Here is a 13237-nt window from a genome sequence, read left to right on the forward strand (position 1 = left end):
TGCTCCCCCAGTGCAGCCTGTCCAGTGCCCCCTGCTCCCCCAGTGCCCCCTGCTCCCTGAGTACAGCCTGTCCAGTGCCTCCTGCTCCTGCAGTGCAGCCTGTCCAGTGCCCCCCGCTCCCGCAGTGCAGCCTGTCCAGTGCAGCCTGTCCAGTGCCCCCCACTCCTCCAGTGCCCCCTGCTCCCCCAGTGCAGCCTGTCCAGTGCCCCCCGCTCCCCCAGTGCCCCCCGCTCCCTGAGTACAGCCTGTCCAGTGCCCCCCACTCCCGCAGTGCAGCCTGTCCAGTGCCTCCTGCTCCTGCAGTGCAGCCTGTCCAGTGCCCCCCACTCCTCCAGTGCCCCCCGCTCCCCCAGTGCAGCCTGTCCAGTGCCCCCTGCTCCCCCAGTGCAGCCTGTCCAGTGCCCCCCGCTCCTCCAGTGCCCCCCGCTCCCCAAGTGCAGCCTGTCCAGTGCCTCCTGCTCCTGCAGTGCAGCCTGTCCAGTGCCCCCCACTCCTCCAGTGCCCCCCGCTCCCCCAGTGCAGCCTGTCCAGTGCCCCCCGCTCCCCCAGTGCCCCCTGCTCCCCGAGTACAGCCTGTCCAGTGCCCCCCACTCCTCCAGTGCCCCCTGCTCCCCCAGTGCAGCCTGTCCAGTGCCCCCCGCTCCCCCAGTGCCCCCCGCTCCCTGAGTACAGCCTGTCCAGTGCCTCCTGCTCCTGCAGTGCAGCCTGTCCAGTGCCCCCCGCTCCCGCAGTGCAGCCTGTCCAGTGCAGCCTGTCCAGTGCCCCCCGCTCCCCCAGTGCCCCCCGCTCCCCGAGCACAGCCTGTCCAGTGCCCCCCACTCCTCCAGTGCCCCCTGCTCCCCCAGTGCAGCCTGTCCAGTGCCCCCCGCTCCCCCAGTGCCCCCCGCTCCCTGAGTACAGCCTGTCCAGTGCCCCCCACTCCCGCAGTGCAGCCTGTCCAGTGCCTCCTGCTCCTGCAGTGCAGCCTGTCCAGTGCCCCCCACTCCTCCAGTGCCCCCCGCTCCCCCAGTGCAGCCTGTCTAGTGCCCCCTGCTCCCCCAGTGCAGCCTGTCCAGTGCCCCCCGCTCCTCCAGTGCCCCCCGCTCCCCAAGTGCAGCCTGTCCAGTGCCTCCTGCTCCTGCAGTGCAGCCTGTCCAGTGCCCCCCGCTCCCACAGTGAGGCCTGTCCAGTGCCTCCTGCTCCTGCAGTGCAGCCTGTCCAGTGCCCCCCGCTCTCCCAGTGCAGCCTGTCCAGTGCCCCCTGCTCCCCCAGTGCAGCCTGTCCAGTGCCCCCCACTCCTCCAGTGCCCCCCGCTCCCCCAGTGCAGCCTGTCCAGTGCCTCCTGCTCCTGCAGTGCAGCCTGTCCAGTGCCCCCCACTCCCACAGTGCAGCCTGTCCAGTGCCTCCTGCTCCTGCAGTGCAGCCTGTCCAGTGCCCCCCACTCCTCCAGTGCCCCCCGCTCCCAAGTACAGCCTGTCCAGTGCCTCCCGCTCCTGCAGTGCAGCCTGTCCAGTGCCCCCCCCCCGCACCTTCCCCCGCAGCCTGTCTAGCCCAGCCTGGCCTACTCCCTGCCCCCCACATTCCTGGCCTAGTGCAGCCTGCTGCCCTGCCCAGCCCGTGCCCCACAGGCTGGGCCCCACATTTGCGCTCATGCTTCTCCCTTCCCAGCTCGTCCTTCTGCCGCGAGTGCTGGAGCTGCCGGCTTTCCGTGGCAGCGAGCCGGCAGCGGTGCAGCACCGGGAGGAGCTGGAGCGCTACACGTGCCAGGAGGCGTTCCGCATGGCGACCATGCCAGCGCTGGCCGAGATGTGCGCCCGTCTGCTCTGCAGCATCTCCGCCCTGCTGCACGATGGGGCCCTGGGTGAGTGCCGGCCGGGGGGGCGGGGCCCTGGGGGAGGTGCTGGCCGGGGCCCTGGGGGAGTGCTGGCCGGGAGGGGTCTCTGGGTGAGTGCCGGCTGGGGGTTCGGGGCCCTGGGGGAGTGCTGGCCGGGGGGGGTCCCTGGGGGAGTGCTGGCCGGGGGGGCAGGGCCCTGGGGGAGTGCCGGCCGGGGGCGGGGGTCCCTGGGGGAGTGCCGGCCAGAGGTGCGGGGCCCTGGGGGAGTGCCGGCCGGGGGGGTGGGGCCCTGGGGGAGTGCTGGCCGGGGGGGGGTCCCTGGGGGAGTGCCGGCCAGAGGTGCGGGGCCCTGGGGGAGTGCCGGCCGGGGGGGTGGGGCCCTGGGGGAGTGCTGGCCGGAGGAGGCCCTTCGGGGGGGGTGCTGGCCAGGGCCCTGGGGGAGTGCTGGGCAGCGGGGCAGGCTCCCTGGGCTAGGACTCTGGGGGGGCAGCGCTTGCTGGGGGGCTGAGTGGGTCGAATGGCAACTAACGCCCTGCCCTGGGGCTCTGCCAAGCGCGCTCCTCCGTGAGACCAGCGCTGGGGGGGTGGGACTCCTGACTTCTCTTCCTGTGTATGCCAAGGGGGTCCCCATGAGCACCACTGGTCCCCCTCTCTCCCCAGCCTGCCAGTGTGAACCCCAAGGCTCCACCAGCAGCGTGTGCCAGCCAGTGGGTGGGCAGTGCCCATGCAAACCCCACGTGATCGGCCGGCGCTGTGACCAGTGTGCGCCAGGCACGTATGGACTGGGGCCCTCCGGCTGCAGCCGTGAGTACCTGTGTGTCTGTCCCCATGTCGCCCTGGGAGCACCGGCCCCGTCGGTCGGTCTGTCTGGGTGACTGCCATGGATCTGCCCACCCCAGGGCTGTCTCCCATGAACCCCACCTTGTGCTCCCCTGGGGGGGATGTGCCTGAGCCCAAGAGAGTCAAAGGGGATGTGTGCCCCCCCGTCTGCCACCCCCGGTGCCCAGGAGCTGGCTGTGGCTGCGTCCCTCCCAAGGGCTGGGCGCACCCTTCGCTCGCTGGGCTGGAGCTGCAGCTGCCTTGCGGGGCTGCCAACTTCCTAATCACACAAAACCGAACTCACACCCCTGCCCCGCCCCTCCTCTGAGGCCCCCCCCACGCCCCGCCCTCCCTCACTCTATCCCCCTCCCTCCATTGCTCCCACTCCCCCACCCTCACTCACTTTCACTGGGCTGGGGCAGGGGGTTGCGGGACAGGGGGGATGAGGGCTCTGGCAGGGGGGTGGGGCCAGGGTTGAGAGGTTTGGGGTGCAGGAGGGGGATCTGGGCGGGGGTTGGGATGCGGGGTCACTGTGGCGCTTACCGCGACTCTGTGGCCTCTCTGCGCATGGGCGGCCAGGCGGCTCTGTGCGGTGCGTGCTGCCTTCGTGCCCACGGGCAGGGAGCCTGCCTTAGCCCCGGGCCCGCCCTGCGCCGCCGGCCGGGTTTTTAATGGCCCTGTCGGCGGGATGACTGGAGCTGCCAGGGTCCCTTTTCGCCTGGTCACCCTACTGCCTGGCTGGGCAGAGGACGAGTTCGCCCCCCTGTTTCATCCAGCCCCGGGCCCACTCGGGCCGTTTTCCGACACACGTTCCATCTCGGCTCTCCGAGACCCCCGGCCACTCGCTCACTCCCCCTGGCTTTCCCCGAGAAAAGGGACGCAAAGGGGCCTGGCCTGAGCCTGGGGCCTGGGAAGAGGGGGCATTGCAGCTCTCCTTCTGTCCCGGGTCAGGCCGGGGTTTGCCCCATGCCAGCCAGGCTCAGAGCAGGGGCCAGGGAAGGCAATAGATCGGCTGGCAGGCGGAGGGAGGGGCTCCCCCTCCTGTAACACAGAGGAAGGGCTGCTAGACACCTGCCTGTCTGCAACCAGAGCCCAGACCCCAGGCTGAGTGGGGCAGAGGAATCCCCCCTCCCCCCGCCCACACACAGGAGCTGAGTCCTATGGGCCCAGACGCTGTCCCAGGGTGCAGGGGCAGGGCTGAGCCCCCAGGCAGGGCAGGACCACGGCCAGACGAGGCCCCAGGGGAGGGGAAAGCAGCTGGGAGGTGGCTGCTGGTACCAGAGACACCTGCTCTGAGGGGGGCCATGGCCGTGGTGGGGTCTCCCCAAGAGAGCCCAAATTCCAGCCCACGGGGCGGGGGGGGGAGGCTAAGAGGGCTCTGTCCTGGGGGCAGCAGGTTACCCCAAGGGGAGGTGGGGGCCTTGCATACACCCAGTCCCAGTGTTGGGACACGACTCCAGAGGGCCCTGCCCACATGCGGGAGCATCCTGCATCCCGGCTTCCCCACCCCCAGGGCATCAAACATGACTGGGGTACAACCAGCCTTGTAGGGGGACAAACCTTCTCTGATCTGCCCAAGTGCTCCAGGGGTCCCTCCCTGCCCAACGTAGGGCCAGGGCTGCAGCTGGCTGACCCCTGGGGGAAGGGGGTCACTGCCCTCCTCGCTCCCTGGCAGACAAGGGGGAGGGGCAGTGGCTGGACCCAAGCCTGGTTTCAAACCCAAAGGTTTGGGATGGCAAAGGGCAGCATGGAAACTCCCCCGTGGCCCCTGCTAGTGCCCCCGAAAAGCGCCGACCTCCGAGAGGACATGACACTGCTCTGAATGGTGTACTGGAAACTGCCGACGGTGCTGGGCGGATCCTGGAAATGCCTGGCCGGCCAGCGGCCAAAGGGATGGGATAGATGCTGGGGCACCTATGGATAACATTGGGGGGTCACTGGCTGATGTGATCCCGCTCCATTGGGTCGCAAAGGGGGAAGAAGGTGACAAAGTGGGAACAGTTTGTAATACTGGTATGAAGCCTGCATGCCTCAGTTTCCCCTGTGCTGCATTGTTGCAGGGAGGGGGAGGGCTGTGTGCTCTGGGGCAGGCTAGCAGACAGAGGGAGGGTGTCCCCAGCTGCTTGGGCCTCAATCCCCCTATCAGTGGAGCATGGGGAAGACAATGAGGAATCCAGCACCTGGCAACCAAGGCCCCTACCTGTCCACCCAGCTGTCCCAGCCGGCAGACCCATCTCAGTGGAGGACAGGAGAAGACAGGGAAAGCCCACTATCCAGGACAGTGACTGACACAGACCCACACGATCGGGGCTACACCCCCACCTTTGGAGGTCTCCAGGAGGAACCCCTGCTGTGTACCAGAGCCCTTTGGGGTCTTGCTCTTCCTCCAGGGAAACTGAGGCACACATAGGATTCATAAAAATATTTTAAAGATCCCCACTTTGTCACAGTGACGCTGCAGGCATCGGGCCCCGTCTGTGTCCGTCTGTCTGGGTGCGGGGCGCTCTGGGCGTGCTCGCTGTCCGTCTGGCTGCCCAGCTGGGTGACGCCCACCCATCTGTCCCGTAGGCTGTGCCTGCTCCCCCGAGGGCTCGGTCTCCAAGCTCTGCGACCCCGTAAGCGGGCAGTGCCGATGCCAGCCTGGTGCCGTGGGGCGCCGGTGCGACCAGTGCTCGTGGGGCCAGTGGGGCTTTCCGGCCTGCCGGCCCTGCCACTGCAATGGGCACTCGGCGGAGTGCGACCCCCACTCCGGGGCCTGCCAGCGGTGCCGCGATGCCACCACAGGGCCCCACTGTGAGAGGTGGGTGTGCGGGCTCCACGGGGGGGGGGGGGCACAGCTATGGTCCCGCTGGGGGGGTAGCTGTTGAGGACTGGGTGATGAAGACGCAATGGGGGATAGCGTGGAGGGCTGGCTGGGGGGCAGCCAGGGTGTGGGCTACCTCAGGTGGGGGGGAAGGCTGGCCGTGGGGACAAGGATTAGCAGTGGGGGGCCTGGTCGTGGATATTCATCTCCCTCTTCTCTCTCCCTGTGCTGTGGGCAGGTGCTTGGAGGGTTACTATGGCGACCCGGTGCTGGGCTCGGGGCAGCAGTGCCGGCCCTGCCCATGCCCGGGGTACCCTGGGACTCGGCATTACCATGGCAACTCCTGCCACGCCGACAAGGAGACCAATCAGATCGTCTGTCTGTGTGCTCCAGGCTATACGGGTGAGCAGTGGGGGAGGGGGATAACGGGGTCAGGGCACTGCCCCCCCATTCTTGGGGTCATGGGGCTGGGCACAGCCCCGTTATTCGGGGAGACCGCATGGGGGAGCAGGTGGCAGCCCCTCTCAGCTGTTCGAGAGGCCGCGGGGCTGGCAGCAGCCGGGGCCAGTGGGCAGGGGGTGCCCTCGGCTCCAGAAGGGCCTTTCCCTTCGATCCCATGCAATGCTGCTCAGCCTCTGTGGAGCTGCCCCGGGGCATCCCCAAGGACGGGCGGCTGCCGGGCAGAGCAATCAGGAGACCCAAACCCTGCGAGGCCGCCCCCACCAATGCTAGGCAGCACAGCCTGCTCTGGGAGCTGCTGGGGGAGAAGAGAGCCGGCCTGCGCTGCACCTTGAAGATTGGGGGGCACCACATGGGGCAGGAGTCCCCCAACTCTGTGGAGGGGAAAGAGCTGGGCCTGGCTCCCTCCAACTGCTCTCTGGACCCAGCTCAGGGCTCCAGGGACCCATCCACCTCCTCTGGGTTATCACACAGGTCAGGGCCTCCCCCAGCTCTCAGGGGCTGCGGGCACAGAGAGAGGGAGGCGAGGCTGGGCTCTGCCTCCCACCACGTGCAGCCCCCTAGCCTGCCCCACTGGAGATGTAGTTGTAGTGGGTTGGGTCACAGAAACCCCCTTGGGACTGCCACCTGATGTGCTGAGACTACCTCTGAGCCCATTTTCCCTGCCAGCTTGGGACTTCAGTGCCCTGTCTTGTTGAGCCAGACACACCAGCCTGCTGCAAACACAGACCCAGGTCTGTACCAGGTCCCCCAAAAGCTGCAGGCTTAACTGAACACAGCTTAAAAGTGCTCCTGTCTCCAGCACCCAGACACCCAGCTCCCAATGGGGTTCAAACCCCAAATAAATCTGTTTTACTCTGCATAAAGCGTATACAGGGTAAACTCATAAATTGCCCTCTGTAACACTGATAGAGAGATATGCACAGCTGTTTGCACCCCCAGGTATTAATTACTTGCTCTGGGTTCAATAATAAACAAAAGTGATTTTATTAAGTATAAAAAGTAGGATTTAAGCGGTTCCCCAAGTAATAACAGACAGAATGAAGTAAGTTACCAAGCAAAATAAAACAAAACACGCAAGTCGAAGCCTAATACATTAAGAAACTGAATACAAATGAAATCTCACCCTCAGAGATGTTCCAATAAGCTTCTTTCACAGACTAGACTCCTTCCTAGTCTGGGCCCAGTCCTTTCCCCGGTACAGTTCTTGTTAGTTCCAGCAGGCATCTTAGGTGAAAAGCAGGGGATTTCACATGACTCCAGCCTCCTTTGTTCTGTTCCACCCCCTTATATAGCTTTGGCACAAGGGGGGAATCTTTTGTCTCTCTGGGTCCCCACCCCTCCTTCTAAACAGAAAAGCCCCAGGTTTAAGATGGATTCTAGTACCAGGTGACATGGTCACATGTCCCGGGAGACCCCAAGCCTTCATTCTTCCCGGCCTGACTCACAGGAAGGCTTGCAAGTAAACAGAGCCATCTACAGTCAATTGTCGTGGTTAACGGGAGCCAAGATACCAAACCACCATTAATGGCCCACACTTTGCATAATTACAATAGGACCTCAGAGTTATATTTCATATTTCTAGTTTCAGATACAAGGATGTTACATTCATACAAATGGGATGACCGCACTCAGTAGATTATAAGCTTTGTAATGACCCTGTACCAGAGACCTTTTGCCTGAAGCATATTCCAGTTACATCATAGTCACACTCGTTCGCATATTTCCGTAAAATCACGTGGAGAGCACCGTCACAGCAGTACCTGCTGCTGCCAGCAGCCCCGGCTGCAGGCTGGGCGCTATGCCAGCCCTGCTCATGGCAGGCGGGGGGCTCCTGCTGGCCGACAGGGAGGGCGGGGGCGGGGCGGGGCGGGGCGGGGGGCTCCTGCTGCCCGACAGGGAGGGCGGGGGCGGGGCGGGGGGCTCCTGCTGGCCGACAGGGAGGGCGGGGGCGGGGCGGGGCGGGGGGCTCCTGCTGGCCGACAGGGAGGGCCGGGGCGGGGCGGGGCGGGGGGCTCCTGCCGGCTGACAGGGAGGGTGGGGGCGGGGCGGGGGCTCCTGCTGCCCGACAGGGAGGGCGGGGGCGGGGCGGGGGGCTCCTGCTGCCCGACAGGGAGGGCGGGGGCGGGGCGGGGGGCTCCTGCTGGCTGACAGGTAGGGCGGGGGCGGGGCGGGGCGGGGGGCTCCTGCCGGCCGACAGGGAGGGCCGGGGCGGGGCGGGGGGCTCCTGCTGGCTGACAGGTAGGGCGGGGGCGGGGCGGGGCGGGGGGCTCCTGCCGGCCGACAGGGCGGGGCGGGGCGGGGGGGCTCCTGCTGCCCGACAGGGAGGGCCGGGGCGGGGCGGGGCGGGGCGGGGGGCTCCTGCTGCCCGACAGGGAGGGCCGGGGCGGGGCGGGGGGCTCCTGCTGCCCGACAGGGAGGGCCGGGGCGGGGCTCCGGGCTGGCCCTGGGGCCTGGGCAGCCGTCCCAGGGATGTGTGCGTGGGGTCGGCCCCGGGCCCCACGGCGCCAGGCCCGGGGGCTCCAGCCGAGCAGCACGCTCCTGGCGCGGGGCTCAGAGGCGGGGGGGCGTTTCTGGGCCCTGAGGCGGCCGGGGGCCGGGGTGTCGCTCCGGGGCATCGCCCAGCAGGCCGTGAGCGTCTCTGGTGTCGCCTCCAGGCCCGCGCTGCGACCGCTGCTCCCCCGGCTACTTCGGGGCCCCAGGGCCGGGGGGCGGGGGCTGCCGGCCCTGCCAGTGCAACAGCAACATCGACCCCAGCGACCCCGCGGCCTGCGACCCCCGCAGCGGGCAGTGCCTGCGCTGCCTGCACCACACGGACGGGCCCCGCTGCGCCGCCTGCCGGCCCGGCTACCACGGCAACGCGCCGCAGCGCAGCTGCCGACGTGAGTGGGCGGGGCGGGGGGGCCGGGCGGGGCGGGGCCGTGGGGAGGGGCGGGACAGGGCCTGGCACAGTGGGGTGGGGCCGTGGGGCGGGACGGGGCCGTGGGGAGGGGCGGGACAGGGCCTGGCACAGTGGGGTGGGGTCGTGGGGAGGGGCCGTAGGGAGGGGCAGGACAGGGCCTGGCACAGTGGGGCGGGGCCATGGGGAGGGGTGGGACAGGGCCTGGCACAGTGGGGCGGGGCCGTAGGGAGGGGCGGGACAGGGCCTGGCACAGTGGGGCGGGGCCATGGGGAGGGGCTGGGCTGGGCCTGGCACAGTGGGACGGGGCTGTGGGGAGGGACGGGGCTGGGCCTGGCACAGTGGGGTGGGGCAGGGCCTTGCATCTCATCACAGGGAATGGGGCTGGGGTCCCAGGCCTTGGCACTGTGCAGACTCGGGGGGAGAGGGCCCAGCACGGCCCTGTTCCTGAGTGTGGGAGATGGTAGTGCCCTGGGGCTGTGGGTATCTGTGGGCAGAGGGAGGGGGCTGAACCCTGCCCCCCTGCCCCTCTAATCCTGCTGCTGCTGTTCCCAGGCTGCACCTGTAACCAGCTGGGCACGCTGCCTGCCCACTGCGCCTCCGGCACCTGCTACTGCGACCAGCTCACGGGCAGCTGCCCCTGCCGCGTCCACGTGGTGGGCAAGAACTGCGACCAGTGCGCCCCCGGCTTCTGGAGGTTCGGTGGGGAGCAGGGCTGCGAGCCCTGCAGCTGCCACCCAGCCCACTCCCTGCAGCAAGGCTGCAACATGGTGAGTGCCTGTGCCAGGGAGCAGGGGCTGGGTGCCGCCTGGCATGCAGCAGGGCCTGGCGCTCGGCCTGGGCCGTGCCCTGCTGGGCACTGCATGGGGAGGCTGCGCTGTGGGGCCATCGGGCTGCGCAGGGCCCAGGGAGGCCTGTGTTTGGGGGTGCCCGGGCTCCCTCTGCTCCACCTAAGTGTCTTCTTTGCCCCCCAGTTCACAGGGCAGTGCCCATGCCGGCCAGGTTTCGGGGGCCGCACCTGTGCCGACTGCCAGGAGGAGCACTGGGGCGAGCCAGAGCGGGAGTGCATGGGTGAGTGTGTGTGGGGGGAGATGTGGGCGGAGACCTGGAGTGCAAGTCCTGGGGGTGAGCCGGGGGGGGGGCGGGGCAGAGGGAAAGTCTGGTGTGAAACCTGGAAGAGATGGGGGGTGAGCTGGAGGGGAGTGGGGGGGGGCAAGCCAGGAGGGGGGCACAGGGGGTGGTGGGAGAGCCAGACGGGTGCTAGACCAAGGGGTGGCAGGGGGCAAGCCCAGACGGGAGATGAAGGTGGGCCCAGGGGTGGGGGGTGGGAGGCAAGCTGTGGGGGATGAGGGGTGAGCCATGCGGAGGGCTCACAATGCTGCCCGTGGGAGCCAGCTGAGGTCACTCAATCAGGGTGAACTGCAAACAGACCGGGGCAGACAAACCCCGAACGCCGGTGGATATTCCACTCCTTAGAGTTACCAAACCAGCCTCTGTATCACCTCCCTGGGTACTCAGACGTCCACACAACGCAGTGCCCCTAAAGTGCCAGCCCCAGGCCTCCCTCCGGACACACGTCAGATACGATGATGATTACTGAAGATCTTCTCTCATCATATAAGAGAGCAGGTTCCCCCAATCCCAAAGGATCAGGCCCCAGACCCAGGTCCGATGATAACTTAGATCTTACCCCAAATACGCGCTGATAGCCAATTCTCGTTAACTAAACTACAGTTTATTCGAAAAGAAAAGGGAGAGAGAGTTGGTAGAAAGATCAGTCTACAGACCGACCTGAGTTCAGTTCTTGAGGTCACGATACCGAGCAGAGATGGTGAGTCTGTAGTGGCCAAACGTCCTTTTAGAAACAGCCCAGAGGTTACAGTCCAATGTCCATGTTCAGGGTGACTCCCATCAGTGACCGGGGATCTCAATCCTTATGGCTCAGGGTTTCCCCTTCTTGAAACCCAAAGCCGATCTGAGATGAAGAAGGATCGGGTCCCAGGCCTTTTGTACATTTCCAGCAGCCTCTTGGCCTGAGAAGACAACGGGCTCAACCTTCCTTCTCCCAAACATCCTGGCAATTAGCCCAGGGTAACTTATCATTAAACGGTTCAGATACAGGTTACCCCAAGCTTCCCCGAGACAGAGAGACAACAACACTATTGCCCTCCAGTGTCTTCCTAGATCTTCACACTCCTGTTTTGATCTTTGAATCAAAGCCGTGGCAATAGACAAGACTCGTTTGCTGACATCACAAGCCCTGAGCCAGCATCTCCCCTTCTCTCTCTAGCAGTGCGGGCTGCAGTCACAGCTCTCCTCATTTCCATCTCTTCCTAAGCAGTCTCTAAAGTTGGGCCCTGGGTCAGGTCAGTCTGGGAGGTCATTAACTCTTTCTGGCCCTGTGTCACCTGTCAATGAGATATGATATCACACTCCTAACCTCACAGGGGGCAAGCCAGAGGGGGCTGAGAGGTGAGCCCAGTGCGGTTGAGCCCAGAGGAGTGGGGGACAAGTCAGAGGGGGATGGGGGTGAGCCTGGGAGGGGGGTCGGGGGTGAGTCAGAAGGGGATGGGAGTGAACCCAGAGGGGTGGGAGGCAAGCCACAGGGGGATGGGGGCGAGCCAGAGGGGTCCCCATGCTGGACAGGCTGCTTTGCTCTGCCCTCACTGAGCCCCCTGCCCCCCAGAGAAGGGCGTGGGACTTTGGGCCTTTGTGGAGCCTGCAGAGCTGGTGCAGCCAAGGCCTCGCTGCGTTGTCAGAGCTGGGGTGGGGGGGTGTCACGGAGTCCCTGGGCGATGCTCTGGAACTGCTCCCCATGAAGCCAGGCAGGACTCTGGGGAAGTCTCCTTTCTGGGAGCAGCCTGTCTGCAGGACACACAGCTCACCCGGCTTCCACCTTCCTGGGTCTGACCTCGGAGCATTCAGCCTCCTCTGCCCCTCCGTGCGCTTCCCCCAGCGAGTCCGCTCAGGCGGCGTCCTGGGGAAGCCAGAGGGTCCTGCCCCCCAACTCCGCAGTCAGGCGTGACTCTCAGCCAGCCAGTAAAACAGAAGGTTTATTAGACGACAGGAACATGGTCTACCACAGAGCTTGTAGGTGCAGAGAACAGGACCCCTCAGCTGGGTCCATTTTGGGGCAGTGAGCCAGACAACCCCATCTGCCCTTCACTCCATGTCCCGGCCAGCCCCAAACTGAAACTCCCTCCAGCCCCTCCTCCTCTGGCCTTTGTCCCTTTTCCAGGCCAGGAGGTCACCGGATTCCTTTGTTCTCCAACCCTTTAACTCTCACCTTGCAGGGGGGAGGGGCCCAGGCCATCAGGTGCCAGGAAACAGGGTGTCGGCCATTCTCTGGGTCCAGACCCCTGCACACACCTGCCCTCTAGGGCTCTGCAAGGATCATACACCCTTACCCCACCCCCTAGATACTTAAGAACTGCCTAGGGGAAACTGAGGCACCCCCACACTATTCAGAGGAACCATTAAGAACAGTCCCACTTCGTCACAGGGGGCACGGCTGGAGACCTGCCCCCTGCCATGGGAGTGGCTCGGGCAGGGGTCAGCAGTCAAAGGGTTATCACACCCCCCCACACACCGGCAGCTGGTGTGCCAGGCTGTGTGCAGACTCCGGCAGGGGTTGCGGCGAGGCTGTGACGTGCCCCCTTTGCTCCGGCAGCCTGTGACTGCCATCCGGCCGGGGTGGAGAGCCCGCAGTGCGAGCGTCTCAGCGGGCGCTGTGCCTGCCGCACCGGCTTCACGGGGCAGCGCTGCGACCACTGCCAGCGCGGCTTCCAGGACAACTTCCCCCGCTGCGACCGCTGCCCGCCCTGCTTCGCCCAGTGGGACCTGGCCCTGGACCGGCTGCACGACCGGCTGCGCCAGCTGCAGGGGCAGGCGCGGGCGCTGCAGGAGGGAGGCCCCGGGCCCGAGTTCAGCAACAGCCGCCTGCAGGACCTGGAGAGCAAGCTGAGGAGCACGGAGCGGCTGGTCGGGGACGGGAGCAGCCAGGGCACCCCCCTCCTGCGCCAGCTGGGCCGCCGGCTGGACGGCACCAGGCAAGGGGGCGGCACCGGGGGGGAGGGGCTCGGCGACGGGACCCTTTACCCTGAGCACCCGGCGGGACCAGCCTGGTCCTGCCTTCCCGCCTGCTGGGCTGGAAGCAGATGCCCATGTTGCTGCCCCAGCTGGCATGGCTGGCCCCTCGCGAGCAGGCCCAGCAGAGGCCAAGGAGATGGAGACCCTGTGTGGGTGCAGGGCTGAGCCCCACTGGCAAGGCTGGCATGAGGGGGCTGGCGCAGACTCCTCCTGCAGCTGTGCCTTGAACTGCCAGCAGCTACTCATGGGCCTTGCTTTCCCTCCCAGGGCGCCGGGCGCTGGCTCTGGCCAGCCCTCTGGATGTCCGTCTCCTGCGCCCATGTGCCCGCCGGTGTGCTGGGGAGAAGGGCCTGGC

General features: G+C 66.4%; 1 protein-coding gene across 3 annotated transcripts in view; it reads left to right on the forward strand.

Annotated features, from left to right (window-relative positions):
* LOC141990321 (laminin subunit beta-2-like) overlaps positions 1–13237 on the forward strand; it is a 48652-nt gene that overhangs the window by 26850 nt on the left and 8565 nt on the right. For all 3 annotated transcript variants that reach the window (XM_074957292.1, XM_074957293.1, XM_074957294.1), the window contains 8 exons: positions 1648–1840; positions 2474–2617; positions 5201–5432; positions 5674–5837; positions 8552–8776; positions 9349–9563; positions 9768–9864; positions 12464–12842. In XM_074957292.1, coding sequence (XP_074813393.1) covers positions 1648–1840; positions 2474–2617; positions 5201–5432; positions 5674–5837; positions 8552–8776; positions 9349–9563; positions 9768–9864; positions 12464–12842 — 1649 coding nt within the window. The remainder of the gene's footprint in view (positions 1–1647; positions 1841–2473; positions 2618–5200; positions 5433–5673; positions 5838–8551; positions 8777–9348; positions 9564–9767; positions 9865–12463; positions 12843–13237) is intronic.

This window comes from Natator depressus, chromosome 7 (assembly GCF_965152275.1).
Source record: "Natator depressus isolate rNatDep1 chromosome 7, rNatDep2.hap1, whole genome shotgun sequence".
Taxonomy (NCBI): domain Eukaryota; kingdom Metazoa; phylum Chordata; order Testudines; family Cheloniidae; genus Natator; species Natator depressus.